This window comes from Cuculus canorus, chromosome 12, assembly GCF_017976375.1.
Source record: "Cuculus canorus isolate bCucCan1 chromosome 12, bCucCan1.pri, whole genome shotgun sequence".
Lineage (NCBI taxonomy): Eukaryota > Metazoa > Chordata > Aves > Cuculiformes > Cuculidae > Cuculus > Cuculus canorus.
In genome coordinates, this window is record NC_071412.1 from 18,724,285 (window position 1) to 18,737,777 (window position 13,493).

The 13,493-nt window shown below is 46.2% G+C and overlaps 2 protein-coding genes across 5 annotated transcripts in view; both read right to left on the reverse strand.

Moving 5' to 3' along the window:
• UBE2Q2 (ubiquitin conjugating enzyme E2 Q2) overlaps positions 1-5,346 on the reverse strand; it is a 44,863-nt gene extending 39,517 nt beyond the window's left edge. The window contains exon 1 of the mRNA XM_054077503.1: positions 5,030-5,346. Within this exon, the coding sequence (XP_053933478.1) occupies positions 5,030-5,209 (180 nt within the window). The 5' untranslated portion in view covers positions 5,210-5,346. The remainder of the gene's footprint in view (positions 1-5,029) is intronic.
• Positions 1-13,493, reverse strand: part of CHRNA5 (cholinergic receptor nicotinic alpha 5 subunit) — a 132,068-nt gene that overhangs the window by 11,088 nt on the left and 107,487 nt on the right. For 2 of the 4 annotated variants that reach the window (XR_008451831.1, XR_008451833.1), the window contains one exon: positions 10,571-10,786. The exons of the other annotated variants lie outside the window; for them this stretch is intronic. The gene's annotated coding sequence lies outside the window, so the exon portion shown is untranslated. The remainder of the gene's footprint in view (positions 1-10,570; positions 10,787-13,493) is intronic. 4 annotated transcript variants of the gene reach the window in all.

The window sequence follows — 13,493 nt, forward strand, 5'->3', positions numbered from 1 at the left end:
AGAGAATATTGCTAGCGACACAAATTAAAGGCAACCATCACATTCCACCACATGCCTGTTAGGAGGCAGCCCTGCTCCAAGGTGTCTCTTTCAAATCAGTGAGTATTAAAAAACACAAAAATTACCAGCTGTTTTCCAGTCTTGGATAAAACCATGCCGAACAGTGCAACACGATGCAGCACACAGATTAAAAAGAAGCAATGCTTTGTAGAAAAATTTTAATTATCAAAGTGCAAAGAGAGATCTTTAACGGACCACAACAGTCCCAGTTCTGAAATTATGGTATCATTAATGCACTTAAGTAACCCATTTGAAATAAGTGCAATTTCCTGTATATTAAAGTCTCAAAATATGCACAACTAAGTTGTGGTGTTAGGAGTTAAGGTCCTACATCTTCCAGACACAACAGATTCCTCCTACTCCTTTCTGCAGTATTCCTTTTGCAGTATTCCAATTACAGTCTTGGCATATAAAGAGGAGTTAAAATCCTCCCTCTTTTAGTGGTTGGTGGTTTGGGTGTTTTTGCTTAATTTTTGTTTGCTAAATAAAACAGGACTAAACTTCTCAATTACTGCTGCATAAGTTATGTTTGACAAGAGTCTCTTGAGTGCCTTTTTTCAAAACTCCAAGTATATCTAATTCTAGTTAGAAAAGCACATACTGTCAAGATAAAGCCACAGGTGCTTTTATTTAGCCCTGGTACCCAGGCTGCAAGACACAGGTCCCAACCTCACTGCAAAATGCCCAGTGGTCTAAAAAAGAAGAAAGTCTGTGGTTTGAACTGAACACCTCATTCATTATGCAGTTATGTATTCATTCTGCGTACAAATAAATAACCTTTTTAAAAGGTTATCATCTGTCTAGGCATTAGCTAGGAGCACATTTAATATTAAAGTCTTCTGCCTTTGAAGAACTATTGCAAGCTACAATACATGCACTTTCTGCACACACCCAGCTGGCCAAAAGTGTCCCAGGTAATATCTTTTCATCCATTCTGGTTTAGGAGGGAAAATAAAGTCTTCTCCCATCAACTGCAGTTATCTGTAGATGGTAACCTTTTCAAGCCTTTCACAGTAGCTCCTAACTCCGATTTATCAGCAGGGTATTTTCCAGTGAGAGCAGAAGATACTGCTTTCCAGCAGAGAAGCAAGAGTGCACCAACTCAGCCATATCACATGAACTGAATTGTTAACGTATGAAGGGTATCACTGCACATCAGAGCCTGGTATCCGTCTGGGGTGAAATCTGCTCCCACACAGAGCTGGCGCAAACCCCCTTCTACCTGCAAGTGCTACTTGAGGACACAGAATCTCAGCAGTAGCTTTGTGTATGTGTGGAGAGGTACCAATATCCAGTTTCTCTCTGAAGAGATTATACAAAAACCAGGAGGTGTTTTACAGCAGTCCAAATCAGTCCTATTTCTTGCAATAACAAGGAAAAGACAAATGGTTCTAACATACCCTTTGGAATACTATAACCTAAGTCTGATAAGGTACCAAACTGAAACCAGAGATCGCACTGAATGACACTTACCTGAAGTAACAATGAATAAACAAACTCCCCCAAGTAAGGCCGCTGTTTCGATACCAATACGAAAAAACAGGACCAGTATAAATACATACTCTTGGTAGAGGACACTGGTTCACTGAACTTGATTAACTGGAATACTGATGTTAAATAAAAACGAAACCTGAGAAAACCAGGAATAAATCTCCAGAATGGAGACAGTGCTGTTGACATAACAAAATGGGAATGTGAATGTACACAGCCTGAACAAGTTCAATAATTAGACAGTTCTCGGGAGTAAGCAGCAATGCTTCTGACAGGGATGACTCCACCCTGAAGTGTCTCTAAGAGTAACTTGATTAACCATTTAAATTCCAATATAGGTCACTAACAGACATAATGAAATACAGACTTGGACAAAGCTTGCCTGTCACTTAACAAAACAGAAGAGCTACCACATAAACTACATCTTCCTTTAATTTCAAGCACTGCTCAGTATCACAGGTAGACTATCTCTAGGATGCTGCAACAAATGCTTAACTTGGGCAGTTCTACGAATTCATACTGCAGATAATCAGAAAATCATCTCAGTGAGAAATTCCAGGGCAGACTTCTAACAGAACTGTGGAATTTAGTCTAGGGGACTTGTGGAGATCCATGCAGTTCCTAAGCAGACAATCTCCCTCGCTTCTCCAGGAGAATGTTTTCTTTTCTCTGACTTCTCTCTCTGGACTGGAGAAAATGAAAAGATCCATTGTGAAGATGAGAGCAACTTAGTTATTAGGTCTCTTTTCAGACTTAGTGCAGAAGCTACTGGAAGCTTCCTTCCCTACTGGATTTTTCTCTATCCAGTAACTCCAGCATCTGTACACAGTGCTAGAGAGCTTTCGTTTCAGTTAAAATATTGAGGTACCCAAGCAGAACCACAACAAAAAGAGTAATTATTGACATTTGTTCTTACTCTTCCCCTTAACAGGATTCCCAAGTGTCCAGAATCACAATTTCCTGTGAACTTCTGTTGAGCAGGGGAAATACCCTGGCTTGATCAGTATTGCAGGGGTAAAACTGGTTAGAAGAAGCAAACAGCTAAAGTTACATATTTGCACTGCAAATTCAGAGCATTAAGAAAGCAGCTCCTGATGCAGAGGGCAAGCCTCCCCAAGAAAACCTTATTCGCCAACAACTTTACACCCTTACCCGCCTTTGCATGCTACTGTCAGCACTTGAAATCCTAGTTCCCACAGCACCTGCATATCCACTGAAGCAGAGTAAACAAGACTTACTGTTTTCTAGTTTACTGTATCTACAGTAAAAAAATGGAGGCAGTTAAGAGTCAGGGCCAAGAGACCCGATACAGTGAGGGAGGCAGGGAGAATCATTTCCGTCACACTTAAGAGTTCTAACAGTTTTATCAAAAATATAGAAGTCCAGAGGTCAGCTTTCTCTTTTTGGCTCTGTCATCTGCTGCCCACTTGTTTCAGGAGAGCCACCTCTGTATCTCAGCTTGCCCTCGCCCACTTATCTTATAATGGATAAGGAAAACAGTCACCTGCCTCCAAGAGCAAAAAACTAGTCAACATTGGAAAGCACAGCACTGCTCACAGAAAACTGAAACAGAAGTTTCAAGAAGCTCAGACATAACCTTTTTTTCAGAGCATAAGTCTCAGCTCTAAGGTTTGAAACAGCTCTTTTCCTGTTCTTTTTGCAAGCTCATATGCAACATGTTAATGGAACTTGAAAGACCTCTTAACCTCTAGGGTGAACGACCCTACGAGGGACTGCAGACAGTTTCCTCAATAATACAGAGAAGTGCCAAGCGTGACCCGAGTTTGTCTCTTTCCTGCTCAGACACACCTCAACCTAAGGCCTACAAGTAAGTGTGCATACTTCTTTGCAAGTTAAGAACTACTATCAACAGCAGCTATGACAGAAGCACCCTCAGAAGCAGGTAACAAACCACAGCACAAATCCAAGGCACCAAAACCTTCAAGCCTCACTATTGGTTTCCCCGTGAGCCGTCACTTGACAATGAAGAAATAACCTATCCAACTCAACTGGCAACCCGGGGTGCACATTTGTCAGACTTTGTTTTACTCCTTAGAGAGACTTATGAAACACATCCTGGTTTGTGCAAACAGCCAGATTTCTCAGTAATGAAACGCTCTGTACTGAATAAAAAAAAAAAATTGAAAGGAGGTCACACAATCCCTCATCTGATGGGTCATATCTAAAAACAGGAACACCAAAGCATCTTGCTAATTTTGCCACAGAAAACATTTCATGTCTTACAAGTACAAGTGTCCGGCAGAACAAACAGCTCTCCCATGACCACAAAACTTCTCATGACAATTATCTGTGAAACCTGAAAAAGCCTCTTAAGAAGCCTCCTTTAATTTTACAAAGTTACTTAAAGGGAAGTAAGGATGTGATCAAGATTATTAGATGTGCCTGGTTTGCATGCATATTTCATCTTTCAGTACTCAGATGTTTACACACCGTGCATGTCTCTACCTTCACACTATCTGTTTGAAACTTTCATCCTTTTATAGGCAAGATACAAACAAGCTCTAGAGCTTGTCTTCCTCAGACCCAAACATACTAACTGTATTTTCATGCAGCCAAAATTTTTCAGTCCTCTGCCCTTCAGCTGTATCTCGATAAGGTATTTAAATTCACTTATATCTACAGCTGGTCTGATAAAAATAAAGATCCAGCACTTCCCAGTACACGAGTCGCAAACAGCAACACATTCCAGTCCTTTGGCAAGCTCAGGCCCTAAATCTCTACATAAAACACCGAGGACTTTTACCACGGCACACAACACTGAACATTTTGTTTTGAATGAGTGGGAGAGAAGCAGAATAAACAAACCTCAAAGAATTTAAGGGGGAAACCCACAACACAGAAATACGCCATCCACACACCAACGCAGGGATAAACCCACTGGACTCGACAAGGCTGCTCAGACCCCCCTCGCAAGTTTAAATGCCACCACTACAACTAAATAACTGCTCGGCAGGAGACTCTGGGCACTGTTTTATCCCTCCACAGGGGCAGGAATGGGAAGTCTCCCCGTCCTCCTTTCAGAAGGGCGAGAAGAGCAATCCTCCCTGTCCCCTCTCCAGGAGAGAAAGGAGAACAAGCCTCCCTGTCCCTTCTCCAGGAGGACGAGAAGCAGCAGCCTCCCAGTCCTCTCTCCACGAGGACAGAAACGGGAAGCGTCCCCGTCCCTTCTCGAGGAGGACGAGAAGAAGGAATCTCCCGTCCTCCCTCCAGGAGAGTGAGAAGAACCAGCCTCCCGGTCTCTTCTCCAGCAGGGCAGGAACGGGAAGCCTCCCGGCCGCTTCTCCGGGACAGCGAGGAGAAGCCAGGCGCCTCGCCGTCCCCTCGGCAGGGGCACAGGCCCGGGGCGCGCCCCGTCCCCCCGCCCGGGGGCAGGACCGGGAGCGCCGTCCCCGCCGGGTCCCGCCGCCCTTTGTCCGCGCGCCCCGCGCTGAGTCACCCGCGCACAAAGGCCCCGCACCGTGATGTTGCAGTGGATGGTGAGCGGCGGCGGCGGCTGCGGGCCCGGGCCCGGCGGCAGCAGCACGAACTGGCAGTGCAGCTCGTCCAGCTTCCAGGAGACGATGCGGAAGCGCTCGTGGTCCTTGTCGAAGATGGACTCGAGGAACTTCAGCTCGGCCTTGAGCCCTGACACCGACATCCTGGCCTCATCTCCGGGCCCGGGCCCGCGCCGCCGGCCCCGAGGGATGGCGGGGGCGGCCCCAGCCGGCGGCCGCGGCTCCTTTGTGCCGCCTGCCCCCCTCCTCGCTCGGGCGACGCGGCCGCTGCCTCCCGTGCTGCTCCCGGCGCCGCCCCGCCCCCGCCCTGCCCTCCGCGGGACACGCGCAGCGGGCACGGCCGCTCCTCCCACGGGGCCGCCCGCGGGGAGCCTTCGGCCGCGGAGACCCCCGAACTCCCAGCTCAGTGCCCCCCGGCACCCCGACCTCAGAGCCGCCGCACTCCCCTGACCTCGGAGACCCCCGAGCCCCCAACCGAGGGGACCCCTGATCCTACAGCTCAGAGCCTCTCGATCCCTGCACCTCAGACAGTGCCCCTCGGCACCCCGACCTCAGAGCCCCCGCACTCCCCTGACCTCGGAGACCCCCGAGCCCCCAACCGAGGGGACCCCTGATCCTACAGCTCAGAGCCCCTCGATCCCTGCACCTCAGAGACCCCCAATCCTCTGACCCAGGGAACCCCTGATCCTCCAGCTCAGAGACCCCCAATCCCCTGACCTACGGGACCTCTGATCCTCCAGCTTAGAGCCCCCCTGATCCCTCGACCTCACAGGCCTCCAATCCCCTAACCTCCAACACCCCCAGCCCCCTCAGCTCAGAGCTCCCTACTCCCTCGACCTCGCAGACCCACGATCCCTCCCCCAGCTCAGAAACCCCTGATCTCCCGGCTCAGAGCCACCCACTCCCCAAACCTCAGAGACCCCTGATCCTCCAGCTTGGAGACTCCTGTCTCCCCCAACCTCAGGGACCTCTGATCCCTCAACCTCCGAGACCCCCGGATCCCTCAACCTCAGAAACCCTCGATCCCCTGACCTCGGAGACCCCCAATCCCACGAGTGCGCACACTCCAGCTCCCCACCCCCAGCTTAGAGCCTTCTGCCTCTCTTGTCTCAGAGCCTCCTGATCCCCCAGCCTCAGAGACCCCTGCTTCCCCCAGCTTGGAGCCTCTCAGCCCCCTCAGCTCACAGCCCTCCACTCCCCCGACCTCAAATCCCTGCGATCTCCCTGCTCAGAGCCCCCCAGCCCCTGCTCAGCCGTGCTCTCCCTGCTCTGCAGCCGCACAGCCCTGCAGCTGGGTCCCCGCCACCTTCTGCCCTCACTGTGCTCACTTTACTTCTCGTGAGAAACCATGCAAATTGAGTGCACGCTTGTCACCCCAAGTCCTGCAGATCCAGCTGCAGGTGGGCTCGGTGCTCCCAGAGGGGAGCCGACAGGGACTTCCAATACAAACACAGCCTGAGGGACATCTTCACAGGCAGAAAAGAAGCAATAGAGGCCGAGGAAAATTCTTGAGGTTGCACTTCAGTTCCTCTGTACTTGTTTATACATTTTACCCCCAGAAAGAGCACCACAAGGCATGAAAGCTGAGTAAAATTGATACTCACCCCCCATTCAAGGATCAAGAGATGCTGCTGCCTCTATTTCTATCACTTCTGACACTGGGAAAATCATCCCTATTTGTCCCTTTCCATCTTGGTTTTGCCTGCAGACAGTTGACAGCGCTTTGGGAGCAAGGATCAGCTCTCAGATGGCATGAAGAGATCACTGTGATACAAGTCACACTGTTGCAGAACATCATTCTTGTTTCCCAACCAGGTTTTGATTAATGCACCACACGCATGCACACACACAAACTTGGAATAGCGAATCGCCTCTTTTTTTCGGTTGATATTTTATACATATCTTCAATCTCAGAGAAACCGGTGGCACTTCACAAACCACAAACTGAATCTTGTCAAGTGGTGAGAACTCTAATCTTGATCTACAATAACAGTTATGCACATGCCTGACTCCAGCCATATGGAAGTCTCACTGATTTGAGGGCTTGAAATCTCCTATCCTTCCAGCAAAGAGAGCTGCAACAAACACATTTTGCTACAAAAGAAGCCAGGAAGGATTGACACTGGTTAAACACTCTTAATGAAAGGCACCAGAAAGTCCACAGAGTTGGAAGACCTGTTCTTGGAGGTTTCATTGGGAAGACTCCTATTATACAGTGCGTGCAACTCAGCGTTCCTAGAAGGGCTGAGCTGTCTGTTGGCTCAGACTGCAAGGCCTGCAAAGCAAAGACAGAGTGGGATGACTGTTGTCTGTCGGTGCATCAACAGGCAGCGAGAAGGCCTGTGGGGGATAAGGGAAGATTAAGTATAAGGGCAAAACGGCTGTAAATGAACAGCAGGAAATTATGACCCTACCTGTTATAGAGGGCCTGAAGGACCCTTTCTATGGGAATGCCAGAGACAAAACTAAAGAAATTAGACTTTGTCAGGCGTTACGTGATGTGATGCATGAAATAGAAGCAGAATGAATTTGGTGACTCAGCCCTATTTCCCTCATACAATAGGATTTTGGCCTAGAATGCCTCACTGCGGCAGATAGGTGGGTCGGCTCAGCAAGTTCAAACCGCACCTTTCGTCACACCTTACCAGAACTGCCTCTGTCACTGCCTCTCTGCCTTCCATCCTCCTTGTCTTCTCATCTGCCCTCCCTCTACCTCTCCAACTGATTGTGACACCTCATTGTTTCTGGCAGCCACGCAGCCGAGAGGTACGTACCTGTGCCTGTGAACTCACTTCTGTGATAAGACCTTAAGAACATGTCGGGGCTTCCTTTGCCCTCTGGAACACAGAGGCTGCTTCAGAGGTGTAACGAGTTGTTCCTCATGTCTGACTCATTCCCGTTTCTTCCTCCAGGGACTTGCCAGGGGGCTCTGACATGAATCTCGCATTGGTCACAAGATGACTACTCAGGAAATCCTGAGTTTCCAAAGACCAAAATGAATGTACAAAAGCAAAGAACCAAAAGAATTTAATCCTGGTAAAGACCCTCAGGAGCACTCTATCAGATCCTGGTAATTGCAGATGCTCTCAATTTCCCTTGATCTATAATGCCTGTAAGCAGCACTTTTTTCTATATTTCTTCCTGCATGTCCACTTTCAGCATCACAGGAACCTCTCTCTATCAGTCAGAGAGCTAGATTTCTTCTTCCAGGGATCTGAGCTTTGGCCAAACCTCTGTTATGAAGATAATATACCTTCATAACCGTCTCTGTTTCTTTTCCTTCCCTTTCATTTGAATAGAATAAGTTTTGTAAGGGACCTTAACGGACAATCTCAGAAAAAACCAAACAGCGGATTCCTCATCACTTTCTTGGGTAGAACTGTCAAGAAAAAAGGAACCAAATAGTTTAGACCAAAATTTTCCTTCCCATTAGCATTCACTCCAACCCCTGTCTCCAATGCATTGGCCAGGCAGGTCCCTAGTGAGACAGAGAACTGGCAGCAAGGGATGAAGGGAACTGAAGGAAAGGTGAGCTCAGGATGAGCCATTAAGAAGGAAATGAACAGTGATGTAGGATGGATGTGTTTTGATGAAAGCAGGAGTTGTTTGGGGCTTAAAGAAAGGGTGCTCCAGAGCACAGATGAATTTCAGTTTGTGTTAGTCCTTTTCTTCCTGTGAATGCCTTTTCCAGATCTGCTGTATTTCCAGCTTCAACCCCTGAGTGAAGCTCCTGTACACTGAGTTGAGTGTTTGTGCCTAGCTGGGGATTGATTTGTTTCTCCGAGAATGGTTTATGGTTTTGTTTTCTGACCTCACTTCTCTCATTTACAACCTAGCCCTTAGAAAGGGTCTTTCTGTTTAATCCTGGTGTCACTTTCCTGTGAGAAATGGCAGGCACTGAAGAAGGAACTGCCATTTTAGAAATAAGGAAGGCCCAGATCTTTTGTAACCCTGAACCTCTGCAGAAGGAGAAAGAAAAGGATGAAGTTAATGAGATGGGAGGAAGCATAAATTGGTTTTAGTGATGGATGATGCAGTTTGATAATAGCTGATCCTGTGGTAGAACAAACTTTTTCCCAGGTAGCAGCAGAGCCCGAGTCTAGGAAAGACAACACTTGGTACCCATAGAGAGAAGGATAAGGCAGGAACCTTGCCTGAAACCCTGGGCAAAGCCAAAAGGGTTCAAGAGCATCTTGCTTTTCCAAGATACAATCCAAGCTGTCTTGCCCACCAAAGCCAGGCTTTTACATCAGCTTCTGAGCTCACAGTATCAAAATCACTCCTTCAATACCGAAGTTACTTTTAAAGCATTTTAGAACAACCATACAGCAGTGCATACAAGCTGATGAAATGGCTGGGCAGTGCAGTTTCGCAAAGCAAGGCTTGTGGAGGGCATGAGATGGCTTAGTCCCTCAAATACCTGTTTTACTTTTAAAAGCTTTAACGGTTAATGAAGGGCATTTCAAAACCAACCTGTCTCAGAGGAGCCTGGGACAGACAGTGACACTGTTGCCCACATGTTCAGGGATAGGGGTCAAGGAGGTGCCCACACACAGTCAAACACTATGACCATGAATTTAGCATTAAAGAAAATAATAATTAAAAAACCCCACAGTAGCATGGCTTTACCCAGGACTGCCAGAGAGAAGTTTCCACAGTTTTCCCAAGTCTATCCCTGTGGCTGTCAGAACGGAGTCAAATAGTCCCTTCGTTAGGGTGTTTTTGTTCAGCCACTTAAAAGTGTTTGTAATCTTGTACGGGAAACAGCAATAGTCTTTTGGTGAAGATTTCATTGCTGCTTATAGATTTGTATTTCTGGTATATTTATATACATTACAGTGTGTATTTCAGAACAGTCAAAAGCTGAATAATGTCTGCAAAGCAAGGTTAATGATATGGTTTTGTTCCATATGAAACTTGTGGGAATTAATTTATTAGCCACAGCAAAGCAAAGCCATGTTAATCACAGACTTGCAACGCTGCAGATGGGGATTAGAATCCACTGTACAAACACATCAGAAACCAAACTGCTTGTACATACTTTAAAAGGCACAGTGAGAGAATACTCTTAGTGTTCTCCTTTATGGCTCACATAGCTGCTTAAACACAGATGAAAAGCACATCTATGAAAGCAATAAGGAACCACGCAGCCGTATCTGAGGCATGCCATTTCATAAAATAACTAAATAAGCTAGAGAAAAAAGGAAAACGTGGTATGATTTTTCCAAACCCAGCCAGGGAAGGGAAGAGATTGCTGCATACAGCAATGTTCAGAGCATGATAACACACCTTTCCTAGACTCCCTAGGACTTGCATCCCTTCCTTGACATCCACAGAGTTGTAAGCCTTATAGGGCTCAGCAAGCTTATCTTCCCTGGCCATCACAGAAGCTTAAAAGGGATGGACAGGAGCAGAGGTCAGATGCTAAGCTCAGTTCTGCTAAATACATTTCTGGCTGGAAGGTGGGGCAGTGAGATGGGTAGATCCCCAGGACAAGTACTCACAGTGCTGAGGTGCAATCTTAATCACAGTTGAATATACAGCTCCTTCATCCTCTTTCTTTCTTCTTATTTTGATAGGCAGTGAAATAGTTAAGTTTGTCTATATTTAAAATATCAGCACAGGGCATCTGAGTTGGCAGCCACTGACATGAGCTGGGCAGATCAGAGTTATTGTTTCAGATTCTGCAAACACAGCCAGACATAACCACGTCACTTAGCCTGGAAAACACAAATCAAATGCATCACAGCAATGCTACCACCCAGGGCTTCTCAGTTACTCATTACTTTTTGTAGCCAAATTTAGATTTTGGGGAACAAAGCAGCTCCTGTGATGGTCCCCTGCCTGCTCAAACTCTCAACAGAATGGCTGAAGTGCTTCACAAACGCTAACCCTAGCAGGGTCACACCAAAACAGGCACAGCACGCAGCCTCATTTTATACGTGGGGGAAGTCACATATGTTTTAGGCGGTAGTGTTTTTGCAGAACCAGGTGTGTAGATTGTCTTAGGACACAACCATAGTCTACCATTACAGTAACTCAGCTAACAATTTCTGACACAAACCTGGAGGACACTTTATCAAGGTTATACTATGAGCTGGTGTCAGGGCTGGGATTTGTCCTGTTTCTGCTCTTTACCAGTGGAACCCAGCTGTCTGAGAAGATGGAAGACACCCAGAGCCTGGGGCCAGTTCTACAGCAGACAGAAACAGTCATAACTCCACTGTGTCTAGCCATGTCTCGTCCTACCCTACCACCCTTCTTGCTTGAGGGGAGCAGGCAAAGTGCCACTGGAGCTGTCAGAGCCCATACTTTGGGTGTTGTGCATTCTCTGTGTTGAGAATGCTCACAGGGGACATGGAGCAGAGGGGTGGTGGAAGGAGGCTCAGGGCCTGTGTACCTGTAGAAGCAGCATGAGAGGTAGCACATCCACTTCAGCTGATGCTGAAGGTTTTATGCGAATCAATTCATCTCAGCCCTTAAGTTGCTCCCTAGTGCTCATTATAAGCACTTTTTCTCTCACTGTCACTACAACAGGACAGGCTATGCTTTTCCAAGATGGCACAGTATTCACAGGAATTAAAATACTGGTGAGCTGGATCAGTGATTTTCAATCGTTCTCTGATTTGGAGGTCACAGGGATTCGTAGACCACAAGTCAAGACCTACCAAGCTCTGGTATGCAGGTTTTTTACATACTCTGCATTCAGTACCCTTTAAATATCAAACACACAAAATCAAGTTTGATAGAAACTGAAAAAACAGCGGCAAAGTATAGCTGGAAAATTAACCCCCATATCTTTATGGCTGAAAGAAGGACAGACAAGATAAGCCATTTTTTTTTCTATTATAAAGATGACCTGAAGTATCAAGAATCGCCTGAGAAAAAGCCACAGCAAACAGCAGTCTCAGAGAATCAAATGCAAGACCGAACCCTAGAAAAGAATGATCCCAGGAGTTATCATTCTGTAAAACTGACTCTTTTCCTGCTAGAAACACATTCTACACACAAAAAGCCACTAAAAGAGATGAAGGATAACAGACTTGCAAGCAGTTACATTTGCCCTGAAGTGTAAGGAAGGGAATCTCCTATAGATTTACAACATTAGTGAATAAAAGGGAAGTAGCAGAACAAATACACCAGGCTTTAAACAAACATTTGAAAGACTGAATCACAAAAGTCTGAATGTCACATTAATTCACATCTCTTTTGACATAATAGCATCCACATAGCTTGAGAACTGCCTTAAGAATTGTGAACAAGGAATAAAAATTGCAAATTACTGAGCGAAAGTTACTTTGTGTGTTTAAAATGGATCATGGCGGTGCTGTATTAGAGTTGATCTCAAAGCTTTCACAGTCATTTAGAGGAAACTATCACTGATGAAATTATCAGATGACATAAAGAGTCATTTTGTATAACAACGAGGACACTGAAATAATTCCAAGAGGTGCAGAAAAATCAGAAATGGCAAAAAACCTCAGCCCCTTGATCTGTAAGCCACAAACGTGGTGAATCCTGGTTTCCTTTAGATTACGTTTTTATATCATACTGCATCTCACTTGCTCTCATGCTATGAATCCCCTCACCTTTCCCAGTTCTTTCCCACATGGCCACATTTCCTACTTTCCACAAGATTCTCTATATTTCCATCTACATTCTCCCCGTTTTGGCTAGGGGAGAGAGAGCAGATGCTGTGTCTGGTTTCAGAATCTATCCTGCCTGGTATATTCTATTCTGTTGTACTCTTCACTTCGATCTGTCTATTTAAGAAAACATTTTTATAGATAAATTTCCATCTCTTTGTCCAGTATATTCTATGTAGGCACAGACAAGCTCTGATTTGTGGACAGGATAAGACATGGGGCTTTATCAGTATTTCCAAAACAGGGAACACTTTCTCTCCTCTAGTTAGTCACTGATTCTTATGAAATCAGTAGAATAAAATATTTTATTCTCTGTTTCTATCAAATTTAAACAGCCCAAGAAGTTCAAGAAGCAGCTAAGAGCAAGGTCAGTGTAACATTGGGTGGTGTTTGCCATTATCGCTGCACAAAGAAAGGAAACCTCCTTGATGAACACAGGAGGCAAACCTGCACCTAGAACACCTCAACTGTGATCTCAGCAGAAGAGGACCAGAAATCAGAACAAAGCATGAGACCCTAAGGACAGGTTTCTGAAGTAGGACTTAAAAAGACTAAACAGCAGAGCGAGGTGCTCCGATGCAGCCCACGTCCACTAGGACCCTCCTTTACAGCCTCCAATCCTAGATCAGACTTGCACTCACTTTTGCTCCAGGCACGACACAGAGCAAGCTCGGAACAACACAGTATCTGTGTGACACCTACAAGAATGCAGAGTGTGGCAACATGCTCACCAGGGGGATTTTTTTTTCTCAAGACAAGACTCTTGTCCCCTACCTGACTG